General features: G+C 37.2%; 2 protein-coding genes across 2 annotated transcripts in view; one reads left to right on the top strand and one right to left on the bottom strand.

The window, feature by feature from the left end:
* The first annotated feature begins 207 nt into the window (after positions 1-207).
* On the top strand, positions 208-1,143 carry LOC144319995 (olfactory receptor 2G3-like). Its single transcript, XM_077908433.1, is given in 3 exon segments — positions 208-788; positions 790-1,076; positions 1,079-1,143. Coding segments are annotated over 3 exon segments (933 nt in total).
* A 15,604-nt stretch (positions 1,144-16,747) lies between these two features.
* The window catches only part of GCSAML (germinal center associated signaling and motility like), a 125,269-nt gene continuing 121,130 nt past the window's right edge, over positions 16,748-20,886 (bottom strand). Inside the window, exons 5-6 of the mRNA XM_077908432.1 lie at positions 18,533-18,561; positions 16,748-17,328 (exon numbers count right to left, since the gene is read on the bottom strand). Coding sequence (XP_077764558.1) covers positions 17,086-17,328; positions 18,533-18,561 — 272 coding nt within the window. The 3' untranslated portion in view covers positions 16,748-17,085. The remainder of the gene's footprint in view (positions 17,329-18,532; positions 18,562-20,886) is intronic.

The raw sequence follows: 20,886 nt of genomic DNA, 5'->3' as shown, positions 1-20,886 counted from the left end.
CCCCAACATTGAAAACACTCAAAAATTTTGACGAGTCATTGGACTTGATGTTCTGAATCAGCAAGCTAATGAGGGTAAAAAAAATAATAAGTTGCACAAGTTAGTTTCTATCAGCCCTTCTATTTGTACATTGTGAATCTAGGATAATTTTTTTCAAATGCACCTGTTCTCATTTCCCTCTTAGCAGAAGCAGTTCCCTCTGTAGAAATGGAAAAGGCCAATGTGAGCTCCTTGATGGGTTTCATCCTTCTAGGCTTCTCAGACCACCCTCACCTGGAAGCTGCACTCTTTGTATTTGTCCTTTTTTTCTACCTCCTGACTCTTGTGGGGAACCTCACCATCATCATTATCTCATACCTAGATCCCCTCCTCCACACCCCTATGTACTTCTTCCTCAGCAACCTCTCCCTGCTGGACCTCTGCTTCACTACTAGCCTTGCACCTCAGATGCTAGTTAACCTGAGAGGTCCAGAGAAGACTATCACTTATGGTGGTTGTGTAGTACAACTCTATATTTCGCTAGCACTGGGCTCCACTGAGTGTATCCTCCTGGCTGTAATGGCTTTGGATCACTATGTTGCCATCTGCAAGCCCCTTCACTATGTGGCTATCATGAACCCAAGGCTATGTCAACAGCTGGCATCCATCTCCTGGTTTAGTGGTTTGGCCAATTCGCTGATCCATGCTACTATTACCTTGCAATTGCCTCTATGTGGCAACCACAGACTCGATCATTTTATTTGTGAAGTGCCAGCTCTCCTCAGGTTGGCTTGTGTGGACACCACTGTCAACTATTGGTGCTTTTTTGGTTAGTGTCCTGTTTCTCCTAATACCCCCAACACTCATTCTTATCTCCTATGGCTTTATTAGTCAAGCTGTGCTGAAGATAAAGTCAGTGGAGGCAAGGCACAAAGCCTGCAGCACCTGCTCCTCCCACCTTACAGTGGTGATCATTTTCTATGGCACCATAATCTACATGTACCTGCAACCAAGGAACAGCTGTACTCAGAACCAAGGCAAATTTATCTCCCACTTCTATACCATGGTGACTCCAACCTTAAATCCTATTATCTACACTTAAGGAACAGGGATATGAAAGTGGCTGTGAAAACACTCCTGTCAAAAAAATTGTGCTCCCTATGAACATGATGTACAAGGAAGTGTTTGAAAGACATGTAGTAACCCAGCTTCTATTAAGCCAAACCACATTACCACATTTCTCAATTTCACACCACTCAAGTTTGTGTTTACTTAATCTAACAAGGGAGATTTTCCTCTTATGTCTAACTAAACAAAACATATATGGTTTCTTAAATTCAGAGCTTGAACAATGGGGAAGAGATTTGTGTGTGGGTATACATTGTAATCCTCACCAGAAAGTCTATATTTTATTTCTGACACTTATTCTCAGGGATTCAATAAATGTAAGTAATTAAATATTTACCAATTTTCTATGTTACAAATTCTTTTTTGTTGTTGTTTCCATTTTGTTGAGTTATTTAGTGTTCAAACACCTTAAATTTACTTTATAATGTCTCTTCATTAAGGCTCCATGTTGGAAAATGTACTTTCCCTACAAAGGCAGAAAAACAGATTTTCATACTTTCAATTTATTGAACCGTAGGATGCCATATTAATTGTTCTTTTCCATATTCTCATTTAAAATTGACTATCAAGAAAGGGTAGGAAAAACAAAATATACTAAGCATGTTTTTTTTGTTTTACCCCAAAAGATGCTACCTGTCCCTCCCTCACGGTTGCAAGCTAGATTTCATTTCAGAAACAAACAGCTGTGCCTTCTCACTAGATGATGTTGTTCTTGATATGGTTTGCATCAAAAAAATTGGCAGTTCTCACACCCACTCATTTTACTGATATTTTCTTGGTTAAATCTGAATACTGAGATTTTTAAATGTATATATTTATTTTTATTTAGAGTGTGACTGAAAAACAGAAGTCTCTATTGGGAAAATGCCTAATGTTAGATGATAAGGTAGAAAGACCCTAAACTAACATCCTTCATAGACACACCAAATCTATATCAATTGATAGAGCAAATCCTCCTAAAAAGAACCAAGAGCTAACTGAACAGCTTTTATTCAACAAGACAGACCTCATAAAGAATGACAAGATTTCTGTTCATGTCTTTTGCCCATTTCATGATTGGATTGTTTGTTTTGGGAATATAAATAATAGTGAAAGGGAATAGAAGGGAAAGGAGAAGAAATGGGTAGGAAATATCAGAAAGGGAGACAGAACATGAAGACTCCTAACTCTGGGAAACGAACTAGGGGTGGTGGAAGGAGAGGAGGGCGGGGGGTGGGGGTGAATGGGTGGGGGGCACTTGACAGGATGAGCACTGGGTGTTATTCTGTATGTTGGCAAATTGAACACCAATAAAAAATAAATTTATTATATAAAAAAGAATGACAAGAGATGAAGATACAGTGACAAAGGGAGCCCTCAGCCCTGATGGTGAAAATTGCATTGGGGATGGATAGTGAGAGAATGTGAGGAGATGTATGTGTCCTGGGGTGCTTTTTCTGCACAACTAGATATAGAGGAATTAGCCTTAGAACTCTGAGAGATGCCGGGGGAAATGCTGGAAATCTCTCAGATCAGAGGGGCTGGCAAAGGCCATGGTGTATCGTCCCTGTCCACTCTAATAGTGCAGACAGAGCAGTCTCTGGGCTCCCTAACCTTCCTGTTGCCTCAGGGACCCCTGGGTCCCTATTTCACACCAGTTCTGGATGTTCTGAGGCACACAAAAGTTGTGATTTAAAACAGAAGCTGGAATATAACTGACCCAGGCCTTAAATTCTGCCTACAGTAGATGAGCTGCTGGAATTCTCCCCCCAGGCAAAGAAAGTAGTAAGCATCATGGTTTATGTTCCTCTTCCACTATGATCACAGAGGGAAACAGGGTCCAGGTTTTATAGGGAGGCTTCTGCCTCAGTAATTCCCAGGCCACTAACCCATACCAGCCCAGATGCCTTGGCACACAGACAAGAAGCCACAGTTTAAAGAAGTATATATATATATATATATATATATATATATATATATATATAGTTTAAAGAAGTATATATATATGCTGAATATTCATATATATATATGCTGAATATTCATATATATTCATATATATATGGTGAGTATCAGGACAGGCAGGTGCAACCCTCACCACCACTCTGCTGTCCTCTCATCTCTGGCCTACCTGTGCCCCACACCTGTTGGTGATGAGTGGCCCCAATAGCATGTCATAGCCCTGCCACCAGCCCACCCCTGGCATGTTCGTCACCTTGTGGGGTGGGACATTACCATCATCAGAGGCATGATCTTGGCTGTATACCTTCTCCAGATCTGCCTCCTCTTCATCATACTACACTGCTTGTACTGGCACAAAGGCACATACCACACCATGGAGGCAAAGGGCACAGAGTTTGCCTAAAGTGCAGATTTGGCCCATCAGGATGACCACTCCCCCCAGGATGAAGATAACAGCAGCAGAAAGGAGTACTTTATCTGAGGGGATCCCGACCTGACTTACCTCAATGCCTCCTTCAGCTTAGTAAGAGAAGATGCACCCTGTAACCCCACCCTGCTACCTGTACCACCAGGCAAACCATGAGAGGGCCCCCCTAATCCCAGGATATGCACCTGGCCAAGGAACACTAAGTGGTATCTTGAGGGAAGAGGGGATAGAAGGAAGAATTGAGCCAGGAAAGGCCTCTCCCAGGCCCCCGTGGATGCAGTGGCCATGCAAGAGGCCTGCCTTTGCTCTGCCAGAGGGATAAGGTCTGGATCCTCCTGCATAATACGGATTATCATCAGCATGGTGTGGAAGTCCTTGCTGAATGGGTTGGTCTGAGGGCTGGGGAAGCAAGGAAGTGACTCTTCTGTAAGCTGAATGGCAATAATGGCGTTAAATGTCAGTCCTGACATTTGGGAGAAGCAGCAGACGCCAAAGCTAAAGACACTTTTGTTTCCCATTGACCCACCTAAATGATTGGAAATAAATTTGAAATGTAACCAAGTATTCAGAGTCAAATAAACAAATAAAAAAGTGCTAGAATATAAAAGAGCTAGCCCTAAAACTCTGCCAAGTGATAAGTGAACTGTGGGAACACTTTCAGGGTTTGGAGGCTGGCAAGCACCATGGTTTACATTGTTCCATGGTTTTGATAGTGTGAATGAGAGCAGGGTTTGTGTGTCCTAGCTTGTCAACCACCTTAAGTGAGGTATGCCCCTAATCCACACCACCCTCAGCTGACTCATTAAGGTAGCTCCATATGGTACACACCTGGATATGCCTGGTCAGCACTCACTACAGTTCTAATCATCTTGCCAAAGCGACAAGTAGAAAGCACCATGGAACATTCTGAGCCTTCACCAGTTTGCTCTAGATGATATAAAAAGGCATCTCTAGTGCAGAGCACTTTGAGACTTCCTGGCTCATTCCATTTTTACTTCAAACTCCCTTGCCATGGTGCCCCACTCGTAGAGCATTCAGGAAACACTGGCCCATGTATGCCTCAGCTGCAGCCATGCTGCCAAGGTGGCCCTTGTGCTGAGCACACTGGGATAACTTGGCTTCACTCACATCAGCTTCAAATGTCCTGACAGACTTCTGTCTGTGTAGAGAGCCCTGACAAGCATGCATCCACTTTAACTTCAGCTGTTCTGCAAGGACACTATGCACAGGGAATACTGGAAATGTCTTGCCCATGTCCACTTCAGCTCTCTGTTCTTCCAGGGCATCCGTAGAATGTAGTGCTATGGGACCCTCATAGAACATATAACCCATAATTCCAGCCATTCAGCCTGTCACTACATACAACCTAAACAAGGGATGACTACACCTAAGATTATTCCTACAAGTTTAGGAGAAGTAGCTGTTAAACCTAATTCATAGAAACACAGAAAATTAAGTAAATCCAGGATACAGAGGAATATGCTCTCAAAAAACCCCCAACAAAAACCTTCATAAAAATAATAAATAAAACAAAAATAAACAATATATCTGATAAAAATTAAAAGTAATGATCAGCTTTACCATTTGCTTCAATGTGGATGGAACTGGAGGGTATTATGCTGAGTGAAATAAGCCAATCGGAGAAGGACAAACATTATATGGTTTCATTCATTTGGGGAATATAAATAATAGTGAAAGGGAATAGAAGGGAAAGGAGAAGAATTGGGTTGGAAATATCAGAAAGGGAGACAGAACATGAAGACTCCTAACTCTGGTAAATGAACTAGGGGTGGTGGAAGGGGAGGAGGGCTGAGGGTGGGGGTGAATGGGTGATGGGCACTGAGGGGGGCACTTGACGGGATGAGCACTGGGTATTATTCTGTATATTGGCAAATTGAACACCAATAAAAAAACTTATTATTAAAAAAATAAAAAATAAAAGTAATAATCATAAAGATCCTCATTAGACTAAAGAGAAGAGTGAGAGAACTTCAAAAAAGAAATAGAAAATAATAAACAATCAGAGTTGGAGAATATAATAGAAGAGAAAAATACACTGTAAGGAATCAAGAGTAGATTAGCAGAGGCAGAAGAGATTCTTGAACTGGAAGATAGGGTAATGGAAAACACCCAAAATGAACAGCAGAAAGAAAAATAAATTTTAAAAGTGAGGATAGCTTAAAGGATCTCTTTGAAAACAAGAAGTGAATAAACATTTATATTATGAGAGTTTCATAAAAAGAAAAGAGAGAAAGAGGCAGAAAACTTATTTGAAGAAATAATAGCTAAAATTTTCTCTAACTATCCAGTCCAAGAACCACAGAGTGTTCCAAAGAAGATGAACCCAAAGAAAGCCACACCACGACCATATTTATTTATTATTTATTTATTTAAGATGTTATTTATTTATTTGAGAGAGATACACAGAAAGAGATGGAGACATAGGCAGAGGGAGAAATAGGCTCCATGCAGGGATCCTGATGCAGGATTCTATTCCAGAACCCTGGGATCATGGCCTGAGCCAAAGACAGATGCTCAACCACTGAGCCTCCCAGGTGCCCCTACCATGAAACACATTTAAAATGTTAAACATTAAAGAGAAATAAGTCAATCGGAGAAGGACAAACATTATATGGTCTCATTCATTTGGGGAATATAAAAAATAGTGAAAGGGAATAAAGGGGAACGGGGGAAAAATGAGTGGGAAATATCAGAAAGGGAGACAGAACATGAGAGACTCCTAACTCTCGGGAACGAGCAAGGGGTGGTGTAAAGGGAGGTGGGCAGGGGGTGAGGGTGACTGGGTGATGGGCACTGAGTGGGGGACTTTATGGGATGAGCACTGGGTATTATGCTACATGTTGGCAAATTGAACTCCAATTAAAAAAATATGTAAAAAAATAAAATAAAATAAATAAATAAATAAATAAATAAATAAATAAATAAATAAATAAAATAAAAAATAGGAAAATAATTACAAAAGACAAAAACCAAAAACAGAAACAAAACCACAACAAGCCAGTTATGTACAAGGGAAACCCCATAGGAATTTGAATGAATTTTTCAGCAAAAACTTAGCAAGCCTGAAAGGAATGGCAATATATATTCATAGTACTGGAAAACAACAATAACAAAAAAAACAACAAACAACTACAACTAAAATATTCTACCTAACAATATAATCTTTCAGAACTGAAAAATAAATGCATTTTCAAGGAAAAAAAGTTAAAATGGTTCATCACCACTATACTGACTTTAGAAGAAATTTTAAAGGGACTTTTCATTTTTAAAAGATTTATCTATTTATTTAGATTTAGAGATAGAAGGGTGAGGGAGGGGCAGGGGAAAGAATCTCAAGCAGACTCCCCACTGAGTGTTGAGCCCAAAATGGGGCTCAATATGGACATCTTGAGCTCATGATCTGAGTTGAAATCAAGAGTCTAGCGAAGCTTCACCAACTGAGCCACACAGGTGCCCTGGGCGTTTTTAAGTAGACAAGAAAAGGCCACAATTAGAAGTAAAAAATGTATGAATAAAATGGTGCAAAATATGACAACACATACATAAAACATAGAAGGAGTAGGAAAAAAGTTATTAAAATGTGTTAGAATTTAAATGAACATAATCTTTTTTTTAAAGATTTTATTTATTTATTCATGAGAAATAGAGAGAGGCAGAGACAGAGGAAGAGGAAGAAGCAGACTCCATGCAGGAAGCCTGATGCAGGACTCAGTCCTGGGACTGCGGGATCATGCCCTGAGCCAAAGGCAGATGCTCAACCGCTGAGCCACCAAGGCACTGACTATCATCTTAATATAGACATATTCTTTTTTAAATATAGACTTATATTCTTATGATGTTATATATGAACTTCGTGGTAACCACAAACAAAATGTATAATACATTTTCACACACAAAAAACTAAACAGAAAAAAATCCAAACATAATGTTACAGACAACAACTACAAGGATAAATGAGAAAAAATGCAACCAAGAATACTTTATCCAGCAAGGCTCTCATTCAGAACGGAAGGAGAGATAAAGAGCTTCCAAGACAGGCAGGAACTGAAAGAATATGTGACCTCCAAACCAGCTCTGCCAGAAATTTTAAGGGGGACTCTTAAAATTCCCCTTTAAGAAGAAGTCCAATGGAACAATCCACAAAAACAGGGACTGAATAGGTATCATGATGACCCTAAACTCATATCTTTCAATAGTAACTCTGAACGTGAATGGGCTTAATGACCCCATCAAAAGGCACAGGGTGTCAGACTGGATAAAAAAGCAGGACCCATCTATTTGCTGTCTACAGGAGACTCATTTTAGACAGAAGGACACCTACAGCCTGAAAATTAAAGGTTGGAGAACCATTTACCATTCAAATGGTCCTCAAAAGAAAGCAGGGGTAGCCATCCTTATATCAGATAAACTAAAGTTTACCTCAAAGACTGTAGTGAGAGATGAAGAGGGACACTATATCATACTTAAAGGATCTATCCAACAAGAGGACTTATCAATCCTCAATATATATGCCCCGAATATGGGAGCTTCCAAATATATCAATCAATTAATAACCAAAATTAAGACATACTTAGATAATAATACATTTATACTTGATGACTTCAACTAGCGTTTTCTACACTTGATAGGTTTTCCAAGCACAACAACTCCAAGAAACAAGAGCTTTAAATGATACACTGGACCAGATGGATTTCACAGATATCTACAGAACTTTACATCCAAACTCAACTGAATACACATTCTTCTGAAGTGCACATGGAACTTTCTCCAGAATAGACCACATACTGCATCACAAATCAGGTCTTAATGGATACCAAAAGATTGGGATCATCCCCTGCATATTCTCAGACCATAATGCCTTGAAACTAGAACTAAAGCACAACAAGAAGTTTGGAAGGACTTCAAACACGAAGAGATTGAGGACCATCCTGCTAAAAGATGAAAGGGTCAACCAGGAAATTAAGGAAGAATTAAAAAGATTCATAGAAACTAATGAGAATGAAGATACAACCGTTCAAAATCTTTGGGATACAGCAAAAGCAGTCCTGAGGGGGAAATACATCGCAATACAAGCAGCCATCCAAAAACTGGAAAGAACTCAAATACAAAAGCTAACCTTACACCTAAAGGAGCTAGAGAAAAAACAACAAATAGATCCTACACCCAGCAGAAGAAGAGAGTTAATAAAGATTAGAGCAGAACTCAATGAAATTGAGACCAGAAGAACAGTGAAACAGATTTAAAAAACCAGGAATTAGTTCCTTGAAAGAATTAATAAGCTAGATAAACCATTAGCCAGCCTTATTAAAAAGAAGAGAGAGAAGACTCAAATTAATAAAATCATGAATGAGAAAGGAGAGATCACTACCAACACCAAGGAAATACAAATGATTTTAAAACATATTATGAACAGCTATACGCCAATAAATTAGGCAATGTATAAGAAATGGACGCATTTTTGGAAAACCACAAACTATCAAGACTAGAACTGGAAGGAATAGAAAATCTGAACAGGCCAATAATAACCAGGGAGTAATTGAAGCAGTCATCAAAAACTTCCCAAGACACAAAAGTCCAGGGTCAGACGGCTTCCCTGGGGAATTCTATCAAACGTTTAAAGAAGAAACCATACCTACTCTACTAAAGCTGTTCAGAAACATAGAAAGAGATGGAGTACTTCCAAACTCATTCTAAGAGGCCAGCATCACCTTTATTCCAAAACCAGACAAAGACCCCACCAAAAAGGAGAATTATAGACCTATATCCCTGAGGAATATGGATGCAAAAATTCTCAACAAGATGCTAGCCAATAGGATCCAACAGTACATTAAGAAGATTATTCACCATGACCAAGTAGGATTTATCCCCGGGATGCAAACCTGGTTCAACACTCGTAAAACAATCAATGTGATTCGTCATATCAGCAAGAGAAAAACCAAGAACCATATGATCCTCTCAATAGATGCAGAGAAAGCATTTGACAAAATACAGCATCCATTCCTGATCAAAACTCCTCAGAGTGTAGGGATAGAGGGAACATTCCTCAACATCTTAAAAGCCATCTACAAAAAGCCCACAGCAAATATCATTCTCAAAGGGGAAGAACTGGGAGCCTTTCCCCTAAGATCAGGAACAACACAGGGATGTCCACTCTCACCAATGCCATTCAACATAGTACTGGAAGTCCTAGCCTCAGCAATAAGACAACAAAAAGACATTAAAGGCATTCAAATTGGCAAAGAAGTCAAACTCTCCCTCTTCACAGATGACATGATACTCTACATAGAAAATCCAAAAGCCTCCACCCCAAGATTGCTAGAACTCACACAGCAATTTGGCAATGTGGCAGGATATAAAATCAATGCCCAGAAATCAGTGGCATTTCTATACACTAACAATGAGACTGAAGAAAGAGAAATTAAGGAGTCAATCCCATTTACAATTGCACCCAAAAGCAGAAGATACCTAGGAATAAACCTAACCAAAGAGGTTATATTGGTTATATATATAACCAATGATCTATACCCTACAAACTATAGAACACTTCTGAAAGAAATTGAGAAAGACACAAAGACATGGAAAAATATTCCATGCTCATGGATTGACAGAATTAATATTGTGAAAATGTCAATGTTACTCAGGGAAATTTACATGTTTAATGCAATCCCTATCAAAATACCATGGACTTTCTTCAGAGAGTTGGAACAAATTATTTTCAGATAATTTGTTGGAAATATCTGGAAATTGGAATCAGAAAAGACCCCAAATAGCCAGAGGAATATTAAAAAAGAAAACCATATCTGGGGGCATCACAATGCCAGATTTCAGGTTGTACTACAAAGCTTTGGTCATCAAGACAGTGTGGTCCTGGCCCAAAAACAGACACATAGATCAATGGAACAGAATAGAGAATCCAGAAGTGGACCCTCAACTTTATGGCCAACCAATATTCGAAAAAGGAGGAAACACTATCCATTGGAAGAAAGACAGTTTCTTCAATAAATGGTGCTGGGAAAATTGGACATCCACTTGCAGAAGAATGAAACTACCACTTGTACCATACACAAAGATAAACTCAAAATGGATGAAAGATCTCAATGTGAGACAAGATTCCATCAAAATCCTAGAGGACAACACAGGCAACACCCTTTTTGAACTTGGCCAAAGTAACTTCTTGCAAGATACATCCACGAAGGCAAAAGAAACAAAAACAAAAATGAACTATTGGGACTTCATCAAGATAAGAAGAGGTACAGCAAAGGATACAGTCAACAAAACTAAAAGACAACCTACAGAATGGGAGAAGATATTTGCAAATGACGTATCAGATAAAGGGCTAGTTTCCAAGATCTATAAAGAACTTATTAAACTCAACACCAAAGAAACAAACAATCCAGTCATGAAATGGGCAAAAGACATGAACAGAAATCTCACAGAGGAACACATAGACATGGCCAACATGCACATGAGAAAATGCTCTGCATCACTTGCCATCAGGGAAATACAAATCAAAACCACAATGAGATACCACCTCACACCAGTGAGAATGGGGAAAATTAACAAGACAGGAAACTACAAATGTTGGAGAGGATGCAGAGAAAAGGGAACCCTCTTACACTGTTGGTGGGAATGTGAACTGGTGCAGCCACTCTGGAAAACTGTGTGGAGGTTCCTCAAAGAGTTAAAAATAGACCTGCCCTACGACCCAGCAATTGCACTGCTGGGGATTTACCCCAAAGATACAGATGCAATGAAACACTGGGACACCTGCACCCTGATGTTTCTAGCAGCAATGTCCACAATAGCCAAACTGTGGAAGGAGCCTCTGTGTCCATCGAAAGATGAATGGATAAAGAAGATGTGGTTTATGTATACATAGGAATATTACTCAGCCATTAGAAACAAGTACCCACCAATTGCCTCGACGTGGATGGAACTGGAGGGTATTATTCTGAGTGAAATGAGTCAATCGGAGAAGGACAAACATTATGTGGTCTCATTTATTTGGGGAATATATATAATAGTGAATTGGAATAAAGAGGAAAGGAGGAAAAATAAGTGGGAAATATCAGTAAGGGAGACAGAACATGGAAGACTCCTAACTCTGGGAAATGAACTAGGGGTGGTGGAAGGGGAGGTGGGCGGGGGTGGTGTGCCTGGGTGGCGGGCACTGAGGGGGCCACTTGACTGGATGAGCACTGGGTGTTATCTTGCATGTTGGCAAATTGAACACGAATAAAACATTTATTTATTAAAAAATTAAAAATAAAATAAAATAAAATGTATTATGTTGGGGACACGTGGTCGCTCAGAGGTTGAGCATCTGCCTTTGGCTCAGGGCATGATCTCGGGTCAGGGATAAGGTCCCGCATCAGGCTCCTCGTGGGGAGCCTGCTTCTCCCTCTGTCTGTGTCTCTGCCTCTTTCTCTCTGTGTGTGTCTCCAATGAATAAAAAATAAAAATATTAAAATAAAATAAAAATATATAGATTATGCTAGTATACTCACAATGAACACCAACCATATTTTACTTTCTTCATATTTTTTAAAAACTTGGTTTATACTTTCTGAAACTTAAATCAAACTATAAATGCGTTGTCTGACACTTTTTTGTCTACATAATAACATTCATAGTTGGAAAAGGACAGAATTTTTTTTTTTTAAGGACAGAATTATTTAAAATATTTACATCAAATCCAAATAACATTATTTCAATTAGCACTTCCTCCATGACACAGAGTGAACAGATTTATAGTTTTGGATTTATGTACAATGATTCATTCAATTAACTAATATATATCTACCTGGCAAAATACTGGAAAACAATTATATTAGCTTCCCTTAAATGTAATTAATAACAGAAATGTTTATTCAATTATGTATTTATTATAAAACAGCCATAAATAAGTGATTGCTTTACTTTCCATAGAGCCTCTTGTCACAAGATCTGTACACACACATGAAGAGAAATAATGGCTTTGTTATTGATATTGTTTACCTGAGGTCAAAAAGCAGACACCAGCAAAGGGAAAATGAATCCACCCCATAAAGAGGCAGACTCTCCTTTGTCTCTAAAATGAGAATATAAGGAAGTAACGAAGAGCAATATTTAGTATGTTTACTTGGCCGAGGTCACTGGGGCAAAGAACCCCAAGGAAGTAATTAAGACATGTGTTCACTGGTGTTTAGTTCATTAGGAATCACTGAGGGGGGATCCCTGGGTGGTGCAGCGGTTTGGTGCCTGCCTTTGGCCCAGGGCGCGATCCTGGAGACCCGGGATCGAATCCCACATCGGGCTCCCGGTGCATGGAGCCTGCTTCTCTCTCTGCCTGTGTCTCTGCCTCTCTCTCTCTCTCTCTGTGACTATCATAAATAAATTAAAAAAAAAAAAAAGGAATCACTGAGGGAAAAGGAAGCCTGTAGGATAGAAATTTCTGTCAGTCTAATATTACTATTTAGCAAGGGATTATCTGCTGTTTTCAGCATCCAAATAAGATGACCAACTTATTTCACTAAGCATTATGATTTCTAGATCTATCCATGTTATTGCAAATTGCAAGATTTAATACTTTTATATTTTTAGATATAATATATTTATAGATATTTATAGATATATATCATATATATCTTTACCTATTCATTTATTGATGGGCACTTTTAAATAATGTGTAATAAACATAAGGGTATATGAATCTTTTCAAATTAGTGTTTTTATATTCTTTGGGTAAATACCCAGTAGTGGAAGTACTGGATCATAGGATATTCTATTTTTAATTATTTGAGGAAGCTCTATACTCTTTATCACAATAGCTGCAACAGTGTGCATTCCCACCAACAATTCATGAGAGTTTCTTTTTCTCCACATACTCACCAGCACTTGTTTCCTCCTCTGTGTGTGTGTGTGTGTGTGTTAGCCATTCTTATAGATGTGATATAATATCTCACAGTCATTTTAATTTACATTTCTCTGATGACAAGTGATGTTGATCATCTTTTATTTTTTTAATTTTTTTAAGTTAGTTTTTTATTGGAGTTCAATTTGCCAACACATAGCATAACACCCAGTGCTCATCCCATCAAGTGCCCCCCTCAGTGCCCGTCACCCAGTCACTCCCACCCCCCACCCACCTTCCTTTCCACCACCCCTTGTTCATTTCCCAGAGTTAGGAGTCTCTCATGTTCTGTCTCCCTTTCTGATATTTCCCACTCATTTTTTCTCCTTTCCCCTTTATTCCCTTTCACTATTATTTATATTCCCCAAATGAATGAGACCATATAATGTTTGTCCTTCTCTGACTGACTTACTTCTTTCAGCATAATACCCTCCAGTTCCATCCACGTTGAAGCAAATGGTGGGTATTTGTCGTTTCTAATGGCTAATATTCCATTGTATACATAAACCACATCTTCTTTATCCATTCATCTTTTCATGTGTCTGTTGGCCATCTGGTTGTCTTCTCAGGAGAAATATTTGTCCATGTCTCTGCTAAATACCCTGTCTTTTGATTGGAACATTTAGTTCATTTAGATTCAAAGTGATTATCAACAGATATGTACTTATGAAATTTTATTTCTGGTTTTGTGGTTGTTTTGCTAATTCTTCTCTGTTCTCTATTTTTGCCTTGCTTTGTCTCTTGTGGTTTGATGGCCTTCTTTAGTGATATGCTTGGAATCCTTTAAATGTTTTATATATCCATTATAGATTTTTTTATTTGTGTTTACCATTAGGTTCACATACAACATCTTATGAATATAGCAGTCTATACTATGTTGATGGTCATAAGTTTGAACAAATTTTAAAAGCATTAAATTTTTACTGCCCTCCCCATGTTATATGAATATGATCTCATAGTTCATATTCTTTATTTTGTGCATCTCTTGATTGATTTTTGTATTTATAATTTGTTTTACTGCCTTTGTGCTTTAACCACTATACTGATTTTATAATGATTAGTCTACTACTTTTTTATATGTCTGCATTACCTTTTAAATGTTTTCCTTTTATGTTTCCTTATAAATGTTTTCCTTTAGTCTTATTCCTAACTATAGCCTTTTCTTTCCACTCAATAATCCACATTAATGTTTTTTGTAAGGCTGGTTTAGTGGTGATAAAGTCCTTTAACTTTTGGTTGTCTGGGGAAATTTATGCCCCCTCTACTCTGAATAATGGCCTTGCTGGGCATTCTTGGATACAAGTTTTTCTTTTTTCTTCTCTTTTTTTTCCTTTGAGGACTTTGAACCTACTCTTTTTTTTTTTTTTTTTTTTTTTTTTGCTGTAAGTTTTTGTTAAAAGATCAGCTGATAGGGCAGCCCAGGTGACTCAGTGGCTTAGTGCCACCTTCAGCAGGGCCTGATCCTGGAGACCCAGAATAGAGTCCCGCATTGGACTCCATGCTTGGGGGCTGCTTCTACCTCTGCCTGTGTCTCTGCTATTCTCTCTCTCTCTCTCATGAATAAATAAATAAAATCTTTAAAAGAAAGATCAGCTGATAACCTTATGGACTTTCCCTTGTATGTCTTTTAAACATTTCTCTGCTGCTTTTAAAGTTCTCAATCACTACTTTTTACCATTTTATTTGTTATGTGTCTTGCTGTGGACCTCCTTGGGTTGATTTTGTCGGAGGCTCTCTGTGCCTCCTAGATGGGGATATCTGTTTCCTTCTCCAGGTTAGGGAAATCTTAAGCTATTATTTCTTCAAATAATTTTTTTTGTCCCACTTATCTGTCTTCAGAGATCCCTTTCTGGGATCCTTATAATGCCACTGTTATTAGGTTTGATGATGTCACTTAGTTCCCTTAATGTATTCTTATGTTTTATTATTATTCTTTTTTTTTCTATATGCTGTTCAGCTTTATTACTTCCCATTATCCTGTCTTCCAGATCACTGATCTGCTCTTCTGCTTTCTCTCATGTTTAATCAATATTCCCTTTGGTGTATTTTTTTTAATCTCAGTTTTTGCATTCTTCATCTCTGGTTCATTTTTATATTTCCTATATCCTTGTTGAAGGTTTCACTAAGATTTTTCAGTTTCCTCAAGTCCAGCAGGAATCTTTATAACCTTTACTTTGAATTCTTTATCAGTCATATGTTATTTGTTTCATTTTGCTCTTTTGCTATGGCTTGGCCTTATTCTTTTATTTGAGACATATTCTTCTGTTTCTTCATTTTATCTGATTCTCTGTTTGTTTCTATGTATTAGGAAATCCAGATATGTTCCAGACCTTAAAAATTATGGCCTTGTGAAAAAGAGGTCTTACGGTGCCCTGTAGTACAACAACCCTGTTTCCCAGACCAAGAACTTCAGGTGTGTTCACCATGTAGGTTGCATGTGCCCAACTCTTGTGCCTGATCTGTGTTTATTTTCAGTCCAGTTGGCTGCAATGGTCCCCTTTGCTTGTTGTGGACACATGGGCATGATTAGGTTCCTATGCTGTTATTGGGCCTGTCAGGGCTTGTAGTTGCCATGTCAGCAGTCAGAGTACCTGGAGTTAAGGCCCATTGATTGTAGAAACAAATTTAAGCCCCACACATTATCAAAGCCAGATATGATTGGGACTGGTCTTAGTGCAGGTTCGCCATGTCTAGGGTGTCTGGTGTGGCTCTCTAATCCTCTTGTTTCACCATGCTTGTTTCACCCTTCTCTTTGTGGTTAATCCTGCCAAGTATTTGTTTCCCAAAATACCTGCCCTTCTGACCTTTTCTGATATGGCCTCTTCTCTATAATTAACTATGGAAAATCTGTTCTTCCCCAGGTCCATTTCAGAGTTAGATGCACTAAAGTGTCTGTTATCGCAGTGTGTTTGTGGAACAAGGTGACCTCAGGATTTTCCTACTCTGCCATCTTCCCCAAACTCCCAATATGCCTGAATTTTAAGACAAAACACTCTTCAAAGTCCTCCAGCAGAGGTAACTAGTCATAGATTAAATTCAGTAGTATGTTGTGAACAAAGCTATATACACAAAGTTTACTTTTGTTTTTGCTTGTTTGGTTTAGGTTTTTGGTTTTTAGGTTTTTTTTAACTAGTCTTTGAACAGAATCTTCTGATTTACCATTGAAGAAAAAGACAGTGGGTAACTAACTTGATGCATTTCTTCTTTTTTAATGACTTTCAGTTTCCCCTCTCAGAAAGGTCAGTGTCAAAACCTATTGATTCTTAGAACTCTTACCACAGTTTACAGAAAAGAATTTCTAATACATGAAAAAATCAAAATTTAAATAAAAATCAGATTAGCAAAGGGTCTGATCACTGGTCTTATATTTTAAAAGTTTATTGAGTAGAATTACACCTCAAAAGTGAAATAGATAATTATGAGTGGAAATTCTTGGCATTTGAAATTTGAAGAACAGTGCTGGAATTGGATATTAGGTCATATATCTATGGATGTCCATTGTCCTAAGAAGTTTCCACTATCTCCATGTCCCCAAACTTACAAACAGAAAGCTGTAGGATGCTCCATACCTTTAGGTCAATGTATATGGCTTAACCCAAACCACAGAGTTGTCATGTTTCAGAGATGCAGAAACCCCCCCCCCCCCGGAGGTCACTATTCATTAATCTTTGTTAGTGTAAGATGATGAAGCATGAGATTTCTAGCGGGGAAGCACGAGTTCATAATCATGCTCAAGGCTACAGGAAGAAGGCCTAGTGACACAAGTCATCTTGATGAGGGCATATTCTGTTTCTGGTGCATCTCTATATGTCCTCACTCTCTTTGTGGTGGAGTCAATATTCTCATATCCATCATCATTGGAGCTCAGGGAGGGCCTCCGACACGGTCTGTGACTAATGACAGAGTAGCACAGTTCCTCAGAACCACTGCCATTCTCATTTTCCTGCCAAGCACAAGAATAATAATAACAATAATAAATCAAGGATCCAGGACCATTAATCAAATTTGAGTTTAGTGACTGCCCCTCCTTTCTTCTTGTCTTATGGTTATCTTAACATATCAGGTATCCAAAGCACTTTCTCAAAAGGGCTTCAGAAATATCTTATAGATTTCATTTTAGCAAAATGTACTGTGCTCCAAGCTATTGTTCATTATGTTTTTGTTTCACTTCAAATAACAAAAGAGAAAAGAAGGATATTATTATCATTCTGAATATCTAAAAATTGTAGTTGTATACATTGAGTCACACATATTCAGACATAATATATGCAATAATCATACCTCAAGTAATTAATTGAACTATATAAAACATCAAGTTTCATAAGACAAAGTAAAATTAAATTTTTGAGCTTAAATACATTCTCAACTGCACAGACTATGAAAGAAAAATGAAAGCATTAAGATACTATATTGTAATTAAATCAATAAAATGTTTGTGATATAGTATTAAAAGGAATAAACATTTTTATGTCTATTAATTTCCACCATATTTTTTAAAGATTTTATTTATTCACTCATGAGAGACACAGAGAGAGAGAGAGAGAGTGACGCAGAGGCACAGGCAGAGGGAGAAGCAGGCTCCATGCAGGGACCCCGACACAGGACTCAATCCTGGGACTCCAGAATCATGCCTCAGGCTGAAGGCAGGCACTTAACCACTGACCCACCCAGAGATCCCCAATTTCCACCATATTTGTAAATATAAATGCTAATTCCTGGGTTTAAATATTAGAAGGTAACATAGAAAGCTGAAAAAAATTAATGTTTTATGATGGTCAAATTATAAGTATAAATTTATTTCATTTTATTTTCATTATAGTAATTTTGAAAATGTATTTAAAAAATCTAAACAAAAAATAAATAAATAAATAAATTGTACATCAGCAAAACCGTAAAAAAAATGAAAATTAAAATAATAAACTTCAGTAGAATTTGGGTCAACCAGAAGAATTTTCCAGTCACTTAAATCAGTTAATATATTGTTTTATTTTTTAATGTTCTCTATTTCTGCATTAAAACTATAAAGGAAATTATTTATAGCATAAAATACTTTGATAAGCTTATTCAAAAATTACAAGAAAGACAGCTACCCTTAAATAGTCATCTGTAGTTTAACACTTATCACACAAATTAATATTTTTTATTACCTGATTAGAAGTGGGTGAAACTCCTTTACCTGAAGGATTAAAAAAAAAAGTAACTAAGATTTTTGACTATCACAAGTTGGAGGAAAAAGTGAAAAAGGATAAAATACAGTGATAAAACTGGAAAGAAGTCCACCATCTAAGCATGTAACATTATCTCATTATTATTAAGGTTCTCAAGTTGAATGACAATATCAGGAAAGAATATATGTCAGTATATGTGAATATATGTAAAAGAATATATGTGAATATATGTTGATGAAACAGTAATACTATGCTTCTTTGTATTTTCCTAAAGTAAATTTGCTAAATAAAGGTAGATTTTGGAATTGGGTAATAAAATTTTCTTCACAAACATGCCACAACAATAAAGTGGGGCAAGTTTCAAGAAGGAACGATTATATATGAAATTTAAGATATAAATTCTATAAAGCTATCATAGAGAATCTTAATTCTTAAAGATAAAAAATCATTACAGAGAAGGATACTGAAGTAACAAGATGAACTATTTTAAATTAAGTACCAATGTATAGATTCAAGTCAATTGCATCTATGAATGCTAAAGTAATTTATATTTTTGTTGTTAATCTGAGATCCACAACTAGTATTTTTTAGAGAATTATTTATTCATTTGTTCATATCCATTTTTTAAGCTTATTTCTGTCTTTATTTCCCTTACCTCAGGGACATTTCTAGAAAAAAATTGTTATGGACAGTGTCAAAGAGGTTACAAAACCAAAAGGCAACCTATGAAATGGTATAAGATATTTCCAAATGACATATTTGATAATGGGTTAGTATCTAAAATATATAAAGAACTTATAAAACTCAAAAAACAAAAAAACAAATAATCCAATAATAATGGGCAAAAGACATGAAAAGACATTTTTCCACAGAAGACATACAGATGGCTAACAGGCACATGAAAAGATGCTCAACATCACCCATCATCAGAGAAATGCAAATCAAAACTACAACTGCTTCTCTCCAAAAGCAGTGCAGTGTCCTTCAGGCTCTATTCCAGCTGAGCTCTGGCCTTTACAACTCCAAGCTTTAAGCCTTGCTGATTGCAAGAACTCATGATAATTCAAGTCCTCCCATTTTTCTAGCCAATGACATTGGGAAAGCATTCTACTTGTGTGTTCCTCTGTGTGCTCCTCTGTCTCCCTTCTCTGTATCCATGGCTTCCTCCCTTCCATGGTACCCATGATCCGTTTCTCCCCTAAACCACACATCTGCACTTTCTACGTTATTCAATGTGGTCTCTTCCTTCCCTTAAGTTGTTGAGTTTGTTCAGTCAGTCTTCAGGTCTATTTTTAGGGTATTTAGGATAATTTGCTTGTTATCTAGTCATGTTTGTGGAATGAGACAAGCCTAGGATCCCTCTACTCCATGGCCATCTTCCTGCTCCCCACAACTAGTATTTTTTTAATTAACAAACTAGAATAAGGGAGGTCAAAGAACACTAAATATCGCAAAAATTCCAATTTATAAGAGGAATATTAAGTAATTCTGAAATTTACAACTTAATAAGTTTGATAGTGACCCTTAGCAAAATACTACTTTATACTAAATAAATTTAACAGATTCTGCAAAACTACAATATGTTAATAACTTTTCATAGCTCATTATTTTTCATAAATTGAAGTCATGTTCAATGCATTCATTTCATGTATGGGATTTTATTTATTTACTTATTTATAAATCATTCATATATAATAATATAATTATATATGAACTGAGGGGATTATATATGAATGGAGGGAATTATATATAAACTGAGGAATTGCATAGCTTGAATAAATTCAATCACAGCATTAAATATAATTTGAAAAGCCAATTATCCATATAAAGAGCATGAGAAAACTAGACTACTGGGTGAAACAATTGTCACTATTGGTGCTAAAGTTGTTAAAATTCTTAGTAACAAACATACTTAGTCTCAGTTCAAAAACGTGGAACATCCCATGACTATACTAAAGACCAGTTGAATTAATATTTAGAGTAGATTTCTTGTTGAATGTTAGGGCATTGATTAGAGAAAAAATATATACATTTTGTTAAAATCAGAATGAAAATATTAGAGAGAATTTCTGATGACTATGATTACCCTGAATCCCAACTGCCAACAAACATTTTGTCAGATGAGGCACTCCTTTTGTTCCTGAATAATGAAACTCGTCCTACTTTGAAAACCCTGAAGAAGTTATCTTGCACAGAAAACCCAAAGACTATGCCTTACCAATGGCACTTCAATATATTCAGACTCGAAGTGAAAATCAGACCCACCATGCTCTTGAAATGAGGTAGATTGTAACAGAAAAGTATTCCCTAATAAAACACCAAATTGAGCTAAC

This window comes from Canis aureus, chromosome 9 (assembly GCF_053574225.1).
Source record: "Canis aureus isolate CA01 chromosome 9, VMU_Caureus_v.1.0, whole genome shotgun sequence".
Classification (NCBI taxonomy): domain Eukaryota; kingdom Metazoa; phylum Chordata; class Mammalia; order Carnivora; family Canidae; genus Canis; species Canis aureus.
This window is presented reverse-complemented; position numbering and strand designations above follow the sequence as displayed.